General features: G+C 45.6%; 1 protein-coding gene and 1 long non-coding RNA gene across 2 annotated transcripts in view; one reads left to right on the top strand and one right to left on the bottom strand.

Annotated features, from left to right (window-relative positions):
• LOC132588186 (uncharacterized) overlaps positions 1-14,938 on the top strand; it is a 268,607-nt gene that overhangs the window by 76,658 nt on the left and 177,011 nt on the right. The window lies entirely within an intron of this gene.
• The window catches only part of ADAP1 (ArfGAP with dual PH domains 1), a 97,223-nt gene that overhangs the window by 76,947 nt on the left and 5,338 nt on the right, over positions 1-14,938 (bottom strand). Inside the window, exons 2-3 of the mRNA XM_060260530.1 lie at positions 7,637-7,767; positions 840-931 (exon numbers count right to left, since the gene is read on the bottom strand). Of these exons, the coding sequence (XP_060116513.1) occupies positions 840-931; positions 7,637-7,767 (223 nt within the window). The remainder of the gene's footprint in view (positions 1-839; positions 932-7,636; positions 7,768-14,938) is intronic.

Genomic DNA, 14,938 nt, shown 5'->3' with positions numbered 1-14,938 from the left:
CAGGCAGGTCCGGCCACAGCGGCTGCAGGGAAAAGTCTAGTTTAGGGTTGGTGCTGTAGCAGTGCGATTCTTCCTCAATCTCCTTTTGTCCTCAAGACCAGCTATGCGTGCGTTCTCAAAGGAAGAGACAGCCTGGTGGATGGTGTGCCTCCATGCTTTGCGATCTGAGGCTAGGTCAGACCACTGGTGATGGTTGATGTGACAGGTGCCAAGGGATTTCTTCAAGGAGTCCTTGTACCTCTTCTTTGGTGCCCCTCTATTTCGATGGCCGGTGGAGAGTTCGCCATACAGGGCAATCTTGGGAAGGCGGTGGTTTTCCATCCTAGAAATATGCCCTGCCCAGCGCAGCTGCGTCTTCAACAGCAGTGCCTCGATGCTGGTAACTTCCGCCCGCTTGAGGACTTCGGTATTGGTCACAAAGTGTTGGTCAGTGTTGTGTTATGTGAAAGCACTACATAAGTGTTAAACACCATCATTATGCTTTAACATTCAACCAGAAAGAGAAACGTTAAGACGCATAATAAAAGAAGATAAAAATGAGCAAGTTTAAAACCGTAACTTCTTATAAGCCAAGACCACAACCAAGATAGCAAGAAAAGGAAAGCTGAGGGGGCTTCTCTGGCAAGATCCAAAAGCACAGAAGTGACTGACTCCAAAGCCGCTCAGGAGTTCTAAAATCCTGAGGCCTCACAGACAAATCAAGGTTTTCAGGGCCTTTTTATAGTAAGTCAAGCTCTATGGAGAAATTAAAAATTCAACATGGACAAGCAAGAAATATTACAAATGCTGCAGTTGCACACAATTGGCTTTTCAAGGGGGGTATTATTCGAAGTACTTACTGACAGTCGGAAGCAGTTGGCTTATAATAAAATGGTGGGATTTCAGCTTCGTATTTTGCTTTTGCGGCACTGTTACCAATGGAAGCCATAAACTGCAAAGAAAAAAGAGAGGCTTTTAAAAGGTGAAGATTTGCCCTACATATACCCTTATTTTATTTATTAATTACATACTTGAACAAAAATTAGCTCACAGACCAGCTATGGTAATTGAGTTCTATAGGTTACTTGAAAAAAAAAATCACAGGATCAGTTAAAAGGGCTGTCCTATGAAAAGGATCAATGGGTCAGCAGAACTGGCTAGGATTGCCAACTCCAGGTTGGGAATTCCCTGGAGATTTGGGGTGTGATCTTGGAGAGGGCGTGATTTGGGGAAAGGGAGGGACCTCAACAGGATACAATGCCATAGAATCCACCCTCCAAAGCAGCCTTTTCTCCAGGGGAAATGACCTCAGTTGTAATTCCAGGAGATTTCCTGTTGGCATGGACCCCTTTATATAAGCCTCTAACGGTATTGTCGACTGAACAAGGTTGTAATCAAGAGAGAATCACAGAAAAGGGTGAAAATTAAGAAATGGACTGTGAAAAATAATGAATACCAATAAATACAAATTTTCAAAAATATAATCTCTGTCAACAATATGTCATCACCAAGTCCATATTCAAAGTCCATATAACATATAACCTAAGGTTATATGTAAGTTTTCAAAAGTCTCTGAAGCTTTAAAAGCACATCACCATTCTATCTTTCAAGGTATGTAGTTCTTCTCCACTCCTTTACTCTTCATGAAAAGTCCTTGTGCCAGCCTCAATCAATAAATAATGTGCTTATGATAATCCACTTGTGGTTGTGTCATCACACATTCCAATGCTGGCATGGACCCCTTTATATAAGCCTCTAATGGTATTGTCGACTATATGTCCATTTCTCCCCAAGTCTTTATCAAAGAGGCACAATCAGAAGCCCATCTCTATACTGACATAGAACCACACTGACATACATCACTTGGATCACAATACATAAAAATTACAAGACATGTCATATTTAAGTCAAACTTACCAATTCTAATCTGGACAGCTAAGTGTCAAGAGTCACTCCATCTTGTTCTTCTTGTCATGTGTATTCAATTGTACAATGCTAGGTTGTGCTTCAATGCTATGCTGCGCTTGCTATGCCTTTGATATAACTGTAACTTGTTGCTTATCCGGAGGGAGGATGGCATGTCTGGGAATTGGCTAGTTGCTAGGTGACCAAGGGCAAGAGCTGGAGGAGATGCTAACCATGAACTGATAGCGAGCACCTGCGATGATGAGCTTTGCAAAAACCCCGCGCAAAACCCCCGCTTTTACTTGGCTTGAATTATAACGGTCAGGGCAAAGGTTTATAAGTTGGGAACTGACAGAGAGGTCAGTTCCAACAACGCGTGTGTATGCCCATGAAGCTGGAATAAAGATCTTGAACTTCAACTGTCTTTTCCTTGACTCTGGGTCTGACATTAAGTCTCAAGCACATTTGCAGAGAAAAATCTCAAACTCTAAGAACAGCCCTTAGACCTATATATCCATAATTAGATAAACCTGAGCTAATTTTTAAAGACACAATTCCACATATGATAGCCCAATATGCCAAAAATGATTACAGCTTACAAATAACATGAGTAATCTTTTTGCGAGTTGTGATCAGCAGGACCCAGGGGAATTAATCTATGTATATTGATGTGGTTCTCTGGTTGTATATTGTAGAGATGGGCTTCTGATCGTGCCTCTCTGATAAAGATTTGAGGAGAAATGGCTATATAGTCGACAATACCGTTAAGAGGCTTATAAAAAAAGGTATTCGTTATTTTTCATGGTTCATTTTTTCATTCCCACCTGAATGTTGGCAGCAATAGAACTTGTTCACCCATTCACTTGTTATTCTGCTAGCTACCACGCTAATGTGAACTGGCACTGCCAGATATACAAGAATTCTCACACATGTATGGTGAAGCAGCCACCACAGTTACCCTTCCATTGTGTCCGCTCCAAAACATAACAGCTTAACTGATATTCACGTTAATTGTTAACTCCTGGGATCCTTTCACATTGTCCCCAGTAAAAACAGTCACGGAAAACAAGCAACATTTTTCTTTAGCCAACTGAAAAGAGAGATAGCTTTCTCCATCACAATCTCATATCAGCCCAATACAAGAGCATGTCGGAGAAAGCTATGTCCCTTTTTAGTCTGCTGAGGTAAATTGTTTGCGGTTTTCTTCAAGCAGTGCCATGAGGGGAGTAGCAGAGTGGAAAAAAACCCTGAGCATTTTCGCAAAGCATAATACGAAAAATCTTTTTCCAGACAGCCTCTGAAGAGTCTGGCTTGAGCAGACATCGTCCAGACATCTTTTTTAGAGATTCAGATTGCTGCAATAATATCGTTATTACTAGATGGCTGATGCTATTTTATCCTGAGCTATTCTGAAAGTGGTTTTTTAAAATATTCTACTGCTTTTAAGCTGCTAACATATTTTTTTCTTCTCTATCACACACTGCTTGTTGATACCTCATCCTGTCAGTTGCATCAATTTACATGGTATAATCCACCTTCAGCCCTGGTGAGAAAGATGGACTAAAATAAAAGAAATATCTACCTGCTTCTAGTATTTATCTGTTTTGAATAATGACTTGTGGGTAACTAACTGTAATTTTTGACATTTGTTTATTGAATTTTTATCCCTCCTTCAAAGGGTGGCATCCATGATTCCCCTTTCCTCCATTTTACCCTTACAACATTTCTGTGCAGTAGGCTGAATGAGAGAATAGTGTCCTGGTTCTCCCCTCCTCCATTTCTTTGCCACAACAACCCTGTGAGGTAAGTCAGGTTGAAAGAGGCAGTAACTGGTCTGAAGTCACCCAGTGAGTCTCCTCTGGCCTAGCCCAAATTTTAACCACCACCTCCACCACTCACTGTCCCTCACAAGAAATACTGTTTGTCCTGTAAACAGCAACACACATTCTTTTAGACCTAAGTTCAAATTGCGACTTTAAGTTAGGCATGAGGAAAGGTAAGGGAAATGGCCAGCCCTGCTGCTGCCTGAGGCAGGAAGAGGAAATCCCAGAAGAAAATGGCAGCCATTTTCCTCCAATGCATCCTTATGAGGTGTGGTGCAAAGGAATGGGACGGTAATGAGGCACTGAAATGCTCAGGCAGTCAAAGGGAGACATTTCTAGACCAGTTGTAAGAGGAAACAGTACAGCACACAAAAATTAAGGATTTTTTAAAAAAATTACTTTATTTCTTTATGTATTTATAGTCCATCTTTCTCAGTGGGAGTCAAGATAAATTACACAGTGGTCTCCAGTGGGCTGTTTTTAGTTTATGTAGCCACATGACTTTAGTTTCATGTAACCACATGACTCTGCCGTCCCCACCATGGCTAGAAGCGGTACAACTCTCTTCACCACCTACAGTTGCCAATCTCCAGGTCTGGCTTGGAGATCCCCCAGAATAACAACAGAGATCAGTTCACCTGGAGAGAAGCTGCTTTGGGCAGTGGCCTCTATGGCATTATGTCTCACTGAAGTCTTTCCCCTCCCTAAATCTCACCCTCCCCAGGCTCTGTCCCCAAATCTCAAGGGATTTCCCATCTCAGAGTTGGCAACCTACCAGCACCACAGTCTGAAGTGGTACAGTCCACTTCACCACCACCACCCCTAAAAACATAACAGCTGGAGATCTCCCATTATTCCAGTTCATCTCTAAGCAACTAAGTTCAATTCCCCTGGAGAAAATGGCTGCTTTGGAGGATGGACTGTATGGCATTATATCCTGCTGAGGTCCCATCCCTCTACAGACTCCACCCCCCAAAAAACAATTTCCAGGCATGTCCTAACCCAGAGCTGGCAGCCCTATTGGATCAGGCTACCAGTTCATAAGGACAGAGCTAACAAGTTGCTGACCAGGGTTAGATGCAAGGCTGGAAAATTCGTCCCAATATAGCAACTGCAAGGGGGTCAAGAATGATGTACGCGCGTGCACACACACACCTATCCTCGTGCCTCTCGATGTTGTTCTGCCTGCCAACACTCTCACTCTTACCCCTTTTCTCAACTCATCTGCCCAGAATCTCTTGTGATTTTATTAGGATTCTCCCCTCCTTGGCCCTGAAACTGCCCTATTCCCACTGAGGGCCACTGCAATGCTACAGCTGGGCTTTAAAGACCTGGGGGAATGGCCCATGGCATTGTCCCTCAGCATTTTGCAAGCGTAGGTAACCTCTGTCTCCCTTCCAGTAACGGCTAGTGTCATGGGGGAGTGGGGGAAGTAGGGTATGTCTATTGGCTGCCACCACTCTGGTGTAGGTCTAACACAAGAAGGGCCAGAGCATCCTCCCTGCCCCTAACTGCTTCTTCTCCACACCACAGTGGAGGACCGAATGAGGTGTGAGGACCCAGGCAGAGTAACAAACAGTTAATTAAAGAAGTCTAATGACAATAATAATTCAAGTCACATATCGCAGGGGTGGCCAACGGTAGCTCTCCAGATGTTTTTTGCACACAACTCCCACCAGCCCCAGCCAGCATGGCCAATAGCTGGGGCTGATGGGAGTTGTAGGCAAAAAACTTCTGGAGAGCTACTCTTGGTCACCCTTGAATAGGATGATAGCATTAGTAAAGGCAGGTAAGCAAACTAATAAAAACCTTAAGACTTTACTGTTTCTAGCCATATCCTGGTATTAGGCCTCAGGCTAGCTTACCCCCCTTCCTGGATGAGGGACCCCACCATCTGCAGCACCCTCTTTCCAGCCCTAATGAATGGCCCTCTCTTTTGGGGTAAGGCCTTTTATTCCTTCTTCCCAGACACTACCCCCTCACCCCAGTTGGCCCTATTTTCCCCTCCAAATCCCCTTTTACCAATCACAAGGCCTAAATGGTGCCTGGAAAATGTAGGCCTGGTAGCTACTTTAATATAGGTCTCCCTAGGGCCTAAAAGGTCACACTACTATAGGCCTAGGGTCATGTAAGGTTGCCAGGCCCCTGGTTCAGCCAGAGGATCCCATGGTCTATAGGCCCCAATTCGCCCTCCCAATGCTGGTTGTTGGGGAAAACTGCATTCCCCCAACAGGGACGTCATCACGTGATGTCACTCAGAAGTGATGTCATTGTGTTTGGGGGTGGTGTTTCCCCTGCTGGGCAGCTGTGGGCTGGCAGATCAGAGCTCTGAAGACCAGGGGATCACCTGGCCAGGACTACGGGTCTGGCAACTCTAAAAATGGCTGCTTCAGAGGCTGCTTCATACCGCACTGAGGTTCTTCCCCTGTCCAAACACCACCTTCCCCAGGCTCCAATCATAAAATCCCCAGGTATTTCTCAACCCAGGGCTACTATCAGGTGAGGACACTGGAGGGTAGGCTTGCCAATCCCCAGGTCCCAGTGGGGGTTCTTCCGCTTTCCCAGACTCCTTCCCGCCCCCAGTCAGCTGGCCGGTGGGGGGAAGCCCCACCCCCAGAGGACCATGAGCCTTTCACCTCCGGAGGCTTCAGTCTCCGATTGAAAGGCTTCCTCTTGGGATAGTGTGTCTGTGTTACTTTGAAGAAGTTGGCAGCAACTCATGAGTAGAGAGGCCAATCCCTCGCTTCAGAGTTGCTGGAAACAGGGGGAGGGGAGGGGAGGGGAGGGGGAAGGGAAACTTCTGCTGAGCACTTCATTATTCCCTATGTGGAGATCGATTCTCATAGGGTATAATGGGGAATTGATCTGGAGGTTTCGGGGGCTCTGAGGGAGCTGTTTTTTGAGGTAGAGGGACCAAATTTTCAGTATAGTATCTAGTGTCTCTCCCCAAAGTACCCCCCAAGTTTCAAAACGATTGGACCGGGGGGTCCAATTCTATGCACCCCCAAAAGTGCCCCTATCCTTCATTATTTCCTATGGAAGGAAGACATTTAAAAAGGTGTGCTGCCCCTTTAAATGTGATGGCCAGAACTCCCTTGGAGTTCAATTATGCTTGTCACACCCTTGTTCCTGGCTCCACCCCCAAAGTCTCCTGGCACCACCCCCAAAGTCCCCAGATATTTCTTGAATTGGACTTGGCAACCCTACTGGGGGGAATCAAGCCAACCCTGAGCTGGCAACCCCAAGAGGCACATTACCTTCTGAACACCGCCCCCCCCATTACTGCAGGGGCTGCCTGATGTCCACATGGAGGGAAATCACCACAAGGAAGCGCACAGTTTAGAAGACAGAGCATTTTTCTGAAGAAGCAGCTGGTTTCCCTTTTCCCTTCTCACCTCAGTAGACATGCATCAGCCTCTTAGAAACAGTTTTGGAAGCAGGTTATAATAGCCTAGGTCACACTGGAAGGAGTCAGGCCTAATTCAGTGGGTTTAGAGCCACCTGGAAGGTGTCAGGGGATCTGTTATCCTTGCATCTTTGGGACACATTGAATCATGAGACTTCTCCGCTTGCACAGATGGCAAGAAAAGTCAAACTACGACAGCACAGACAAGGACACTCAGCCATTATTAGATCACTGTCCACTGAGAAGACCCGTCAACCCATTTGGACCCCGGGGAAATTTGGAAGGCTGCAGGGAAAGGCAAAATTAAATCTCTCATTCCGTCATCGGATTGCGCATCCAGTGATGTAATGGTAAGCAGACAACAAGAAAAGCAGACAAGGTCATAACTAGCGCTTGCACTGCCAAGGTCAGAGAGATCCTTGGAGCCTTCAGAAATCTGAAGGGCAAATCCTGAGCTCGGTTAAGGACTTTGGAATGACTGAGCAGCTGTGTATGCAGTGTTTTATCCATACAAAGAGCATACCTCTACTTGCCCATTATCCCATTCATCCAGACGGACAGATTTCACTTTACTGATTTGTGGGATGTTGCGGTGAATCCCTGAACAATTTAAGCAGATAAATACGCCCAATGTATAAGACGCCCAATCTGGATCTGCAAGGCAAACCACAAAAATAAAAAAAGATTGCAGCTTCACAACATAAAACTTACAGCAAGGGATGTAAGAAAACAACACCATTTATACAGCATTTATAGCAAAAAAAAAAAATTTAAAAATGCTAAAGCAACCCTATTAGGCATTTATAAGGATTTTTAAACAACTTCATCACCGCTACCTTCATGCAGATGAAAAACAGCAGCTTGTCTAAGGGCCTCATTTAAAAAAAAAAGGTAAAAATAGTCCCCTGTGCAAACACCAGTCATTTCCGACTCTGGGGTGACATTGCTTTCACAATGTTTTCATGGCAGACTTTTTACAGGGTGGTTTGCCATTGCCTTCGCCAGTCCTCATAACATGTCCTTGGATTGTCTCTGAGTTCGCCACAGGAGTGTTCAATAAAATACAGGTTGTAAGTTCCTGCAAAAGTATGCCCAGTAGCACCTCCCTGAGCTCTTTCAGGCTGGGAAAAGGGTGTGGGAGGGAAAGCTTCAGTGCCTTCTCTGCATGTCATGGTCCTGTTCTGAACTTCACTCCCAGCAGGAAACATGCAATTTAGACCTGAATGAAAGTCCTAGTTGCAGAACCAGACATGACCCAACAGCTTTGTAACTAAAATCAGGCCTTTAGTCTACTCCAGGGGTGGCCAACGGTAGCTCTCCAGATGTTTTTTGCCTCCAACTCCCATCAGCCCCAGCCAGCATAGCCAATGGCTAGGGCTGATGGGAGTTGGAGGCAAAAAACATCTGGAGAGCTGCCGTTGGCCACCCCTGGTCTACTCCTATGGCCAGTGCACGCAGCTAAGAGATCCAAAGTGGGCAACAGGACTGGGTGTCCCCTTCCTTTCTCTGGCAAGATCTCCCCAAAATCCACTTTAACCATATCAAGAATTACACTGGCACCAGTGTTTCTTCTAAGCTGAGTTAGTGTGAGCTAGCTCACAGTTTTTTAGCTTCTGGCTCACACATTTTTTGTCTTAGCTCACGCAAAATGGCCCCAGAGCAAAGTAATTTATTCAATAACTCACAGCTTTAACGCCAGTAGCTCACAAAGTAGCTCACAAGAATCCACAGCTTAGAGGGAACACTGAGTATGCTGACCCCAGTTAGGGTTGCCAACCTGCAAACGGTGTCTGGAGATCACGGGGGATTACAACTGATCTCCCATCGACAGAGAGCAATTCCCAGATTTATAACTGATCTCCAGACTACAGGGATCAGTTCCCTTGGAGAAAACGGCTGTTTGGGGCAAATTCTATGGCATTATACCCCAATGAAGTCCCTCTCCTCCCCACAGCTACACCCTCTCCAGACTCCATCCCCAAATTGCCAGGAATTTCCCAGCCCAGAGTCGGCAATCCTAACTTCAATTAAGTTTCCTACTTAACTAAGGATTTTTAAACATCTTCATCACTACCACCCATTTATCTGAAGTAGTCCATAACAAATTCAGAGTAGCAGTGTAATTTAGATAAGGAACTTCTACTGTGAGTAGTGTCAGGGTTCAGCAGACAATGGCTCTCAGCTGCACATATTGGTTCAGTCTCTCAGTTCCCCAATGTCAGGCAGTGTAGGAAAGGGGGTGAGAGAGAATTGTGTGCCTCCCCCAAATACTCCCTCTAAACTGCGAAGTCTTCTGATTTCTAATTTGTGAGTAACTGGCATTAAAGTTGTGAGCTACTGCATAAATGAGTGCGTTCTGGGGCCATTTTTCTTGAGCTAAGACAAAAATGTGCGAGTCGGAGTCTAAAAAAATGTGAGCTAGCTCACACTAACTCAGCTTAGAGGGAACACTGCCCCTCACAGACTGTGTACAACTCACAGAGAGCTAAGGGCCTCTGAAGGGATTGTCCATTTCCAAACCTAAGAAATGCTGGAGAACTCTTTCACACCCCCAGCTTTTAAAAAGGGGGCAAGAGAATTGCCCTCTTAGGGCTAGACCACTCGATCCAGGCCCCTGCATGACAGAAGCAGTGATATCTTGGAGGGCAGAAATAGCCAAAGGCCTTCATTGCAGCACCTTCGGGGAAAATCTCTGTTATGTAAAAGTCTACCTTGTAAAAGTCCAAGTAGTTTTTTCCCCCCAAGCGGCCCAGTATGTACATGAAATTTTGCAGGCTCCGTCCATTTACACATATGGCTCTGAGGTTTTTAACCCCACTTTTTTTGCTGAAGACCATCAGACAAACAATCCTAAGTAACCTCAATTTATCCCCAAGTTCAAGACCCCAATTCTGTAGTAACCGATTACGAAAGGGGCCATGCGGCTACACGGCTCTTGGTTAATGAAAATTCTTCCCCTTCTGCCCACAGAATTTACACACTGTTCAAAGTAGAGAAGATAATACGTACATAGCACAACCCCAAGTGTAACCACAAGAAAATACTGAAAAGACAATGAGAAAGATATCACCAAATTGAGAGGAGTAGCAAACACCCAGGAGGATTGAGCTAAAATTCAGCAAGATCTGAATAATCTGGAGAAGCGGGCAGTTGCGAACAGGATGCAATTCAACAAAGATAAGTGCAAAGTTTTACATCTGGGCCACAAAAAAAGTGAAGCACAAATCCTGGATGGGGGATGCACTTTGGGGAAGTAGTGTGTGCGAAAGAGATCTTGAGGTACAAGTGGACTGTAAACGAAATATGAGCAGTCAGTGTGATGCCATGGCAAAAAAAGGCAAATTCAGTCCTAGGTGGTATCAAAAGGGCTGTTACATCAAAATCACAGGTCAGAGCTCTGCTGTATACTGCCTTGGTCAGGCCACACCTGGAATACTGTAAGCAGTTCTGGAGGCCTCACTTCAAAAAAGATATGGACAAAATCAAGCGGGTACAGAAGAGATCAACGTGGATGATCAAGGGCCTGGAGGAAGAACCTTATGAGGAGAGGCTGAGGGCCTTGGGAATGTTCAGTCTGGAGAAGAGGAGACTGAGGGGGGTCATGGTTGCTTTCTTTAAATATTTAAACAGCTGTCATTTAGAGGAGGGCAAGGAGCTGTTCCACCTGGCAGCCAAGGATAGGACCTGAAGCAATGGGTTCAAATTACAAGCAGAAAAGTACCAGCTGGATATTAGGAAAAAAATTTTTGCAGTCAGAGTAGTTCAGAGGTGCAACCAGCTGCCTAGGAAAGTGGTGAACTCCCCTTCACCGGCAGTCTTCACAACGCGACTGGATGATTATTTGTTGAAGATGCTTTAGGCTGATCCTGCATGGAGCAGGGGGTTGGACTAGATGGTCTGTATGGCCCCTTCCAACGCTATGATTCTATGACCAGAGAGGTGATTAAAACAGAATGCAAACCTAAACCAGGTGGATTCTCACTGCCATACACAAATCCTAACGTTGCTTAGAAATGCCATGAAAAGCCAATGAACAAAGCAGGAGCCAAGTAGCACCTTTAAGAGCAACCAATTTTTATTCAGAACGTAAGCTTTCGTGTGCTCTTAAGCACACTTCATCAGTGGGCTGGATTCCTCGTCTGATGAAGTGTGCTTAACAGCACACGAAAGCTTACGTTCTAAATAAAAAATGGTTGGTCTTAAGGGTACAGCTTGACTCCTGCTTTGTTCAGCTGCTTCAGACCAACACGCCTGCCCGCTTGGATCTATGAAAAGCCAATGTTGCTGGATTAGGCAAGTTCTGAATACCTACTTTGGACAGCTTACAAATGAAAAAAAGTTACATTGTGTTTAAGCAAAATGGGGTTGTCCAAGCGGCCAGGAATCTTGAGCTGGTTACATATCATTAGGGGTTGTTTTGTAGAAAAACAGGTGGTGGAGCTCATCCAGAGATTGTTATGTGGCTGCAATACTATTCAATGGACAAGGAGATGGAACTCTCAGAAGGAGGAGGAGGAACTCTCAGAAGGAGGAGGTGGAACTCTCAGAAAGGTTCAGGAGCTGTGCTCCTGTGAGTTCCCACTGAATCTGAGGCCTGCATATAATTCTTGATTACCACATGCAAGATTATTTGTCAGTTGACTGTTTGAACTTGACTCCACCAAGAAGCATGCCCTTGGGACGGAGGAGCCCCAGAAGGGAAGGGGTCATATGAGGGCAGGGGAGATCTCTAGAACTGTTTGAGAAGAAAACAGCTGATATTGCAATGCCCCTGTATAGATCTATGGTGCAACCGCATTTGGAATACTGTGGGCAGATCTGGTCACCATCGCTCAAAAATGACATTGCGGAGTTGGAAAAAGCACCGAGGAGGGCAACCAAGATTATTAGGGTGCTGGAACACTTTCCCAATGAAGAAAGCCTGAGACTTTTCAGTTTAGAAAAGCGCCAACTAAGGATAAATACTATGGATAGAGGTTTATAAAATTATGCATGGGGTGAAGAAAGTTGACAAAGATAATTTTTTTCCTCCCCCTCGCAAAATATTTATTTATTTATTTGTTTATTTGTTTATTTATTTATTCGGGATTTGTATCCCGCCCTTCCCACGGCCTCAAGGGCACCCATCAGACCTCAAGGGCACCCAATGAAGCTGATGAGGCATAAATTCAGGTCACACAAAAGAAAATACTTCTTTATACGATGAGTGATTAAAATGCGGAATTTGCTGCCAGAGGATGTAGTGATTGCCACAAGCATAGATGGCTTTAAAAGGGAATCAGAGAGATTCATGGAGAATATGTTTATCAGTGGCTACCAGCCACAGTGACTTAATGGAACGCCCACATTCTGCGTTTATCATATGAACATATGAAGCTGCCTCATACTGAATCAGACCTTTGGTCCATCAAAGTCGGTATTGTCTTCTCAGACTGGCAGCGGCTCTCCAGGGTCTCAAGCTGAGGCTTTTCACACCTATTTGCCTGGACCCTTTTTTGAAGATGCCAGGAGATATCAACCTCTGAATCCCAGAGCCAGGAGTTTCTGCCTTCATGCCCTGTTGTTGGACCTTCAGAGGAACTGGTTGGCCACTGTGTGACAGAGGATGCTGGACTAGATGGTCCACTGGTCTGATCCTGCAGGGCTCTTATGTAGTCAAGGCAATTTTGCTAAGGCCCTTCTATATACATCTAAATCCGGACATGTACGAATACACCATCTGCAGTGTTTATCCCTGTGACAGCTCATTCAAATATGCATGATGTCACTGAATGGCAAAGTTATGCAGCCCATGTGAATCCATCTCTCGGTGCCATGCTAAGTAGAATGACACCCATCTGAGCCCACTGACTTCAGGGGATGTAGAAGGGTGTTAACGCCTAAATTCCCGCCTAAAATACATGATTTTTTTCACACAATCACTTAACACAAATGAATAATCCATGAGAGTGCTGTTTTTTTCTGTTAGTGGTCAAAGCAGCCCAGCAAGACCCCCGTTAAATGGAGAAATGTTTTGACGGAGGGCTCGCATTGACTAAGTTGGTCTCTTCCTTATTTTCCGTCCATGTGAGAATTTGTTCTGATATTTGCTAATAATAATAATAAGACTGCAGATTTATACCCCGCCTTTCTCTCTGAATCAGAGACTCAGAGCGGCTTACAATCTCCTATATCTTCTCCCCCCACAACAGACACCCTGTGAGTTGGGTGGGGCTGAGAGGACAACTCTTGCAAGAGCCATGGCTAACCCAAGGCCATTCCAGCAACTGCAAGTGGAGGAGTGGGGAATCAAACCAGGTTCTCCCAGATAAGAGTCCACACACTACACCAAACCAAACACGAGAAATGTAACAGTAAGGCTTCTTTTCATCCTTCCAAGTCCATAGAGTCACAGAAGCTGCAACGAAACGGTTACAGGGCTGGCAGTTGGCTGGTTTTCAAATGGCTGCTATTTGTAGTTTATTGTTCAAAATGGCCTCCTCCTCTGACCTACAAGGCCCAGCAGCCGTTGGGCCTAAAAAGTGCAAGGGAAAAGAAGAACTTCCTCAAGGGGCGGGGTGACCTCTAGATAGAGTCTGATCCAAGTAGGAAGCTGGACCAACAGGGCACAAATAAAACAGAAGAAAAACAGTCTTTGAGCTCCTGAAGAGTAGGGGAGATACTCCTGTGAACATGAACATATGATTGAACATGAACATATGATGCTGCCTTATACTGAATCAGACCCTTGGTCCATCAAAGTCAGTATTGTCTTCTCAGACTGACAGCGGCTCTCCAGGGTCTCAAGCTGAGGTTTTTCACACCTATTTGCCTGGACCCTTTTTTGGAGATGCCATCTATTGAACCTGGGACCTTCTGCTTCCCAACCAGATGCTCTACCACTGAGCCACCCTCCCGTCCCTCTACCACTGAGCCACAGTCCCTCTTCCTGTGGAAGGACTGTGCAGAGTGACTAGGCCACAGAGGCGGAAAACCCTGTAAGTCAGAGCTGGAACCCCAAGGTGTTCAGCTACAACCAGTCTGGGGTAGACTGGAGGTTTCCCTGCCCTCTCTAGAGAGAGAGGTGAAGGAGAGCTGGAGGCCTGGTGGAGAAGAGATCTGTCCTGCATTGCAACCTCCCAGGTAGAGAAGTTAGGAAAGTGCGTAGGGAGAAAGGACTGCGTTTTTCTTCTGGTTTATTTGTGCCCTATTGGTCCGGTTTAAGTTTTCCCTTGTAGTGTGCCTTACCCAATCAATATATCAGGGGTGGCTAACAGTAGCTCTCCAGATTTTTTTGCCTACAACTCCCATCAGCCCCAGCCAGCATGGCCAATGGCTGGGGCTGATGGGAGTTGTAGGCAAAAAAACATCTGGAGAGCTACCATTGGCCACCCCCGCAATATATGTATTCCCTGTTCGTAGTGTAAATAGTTTGAATAAATATGAAGTTAACTACTGGAGTTGTGCTCTGACCACTTAAGTCTCCCCTGCTCTGCACGTTACCAAGAAAGAAAAGGAGAGGGCTGGTTTTGGGTTGCCATCTCTCCAGGGCCACCCCAAAGATTGTAGATTTCACCTCCAAACCAGGAGATTCAGTCAGAGGGGTCTCACTGTCCCTCTAAGACGGCAGTGACAAATTCAGTGAGTGGTGGCAGCGAACTAAGGAAAGGTTACACCCACCAGGGGGTGGGGTAGGGCGGCAGCGGGACTCGCAAGCCTCAGACGGCTGCACAGTTGCAAGGACTGAGGGCAGGTGCCTGTTCCGTCACAAAAGCCAAGAAGGATTTTGAACTGTCTGTTCATCTTGGAGGTTCCAGATTTGAAAGCATTAAGCACTCGGGTATCC

Source organism: Heteronotia binoei, chromosome 20 (genome assembly GCF_032191835.1).
Source record: "Heteronotia binoei isolate CCM8104 ecotype False Entrance Well chromosome 20, APGP_CSIRO_Hbin_v1, whole genome shotgun sequence".
Classification (NCBI taxonomy): domain Eukaryota; kingdom Metazoa; phylum Chordata; class Lepidosauria; order Squamata; family Gekkonidae; genus Heteronotia; species Heteronotia binoei.
Note: the sequence above shows the minus strand (reverse complement) of the source record. Positions and strands in the feature narration are given on the sequence as shown.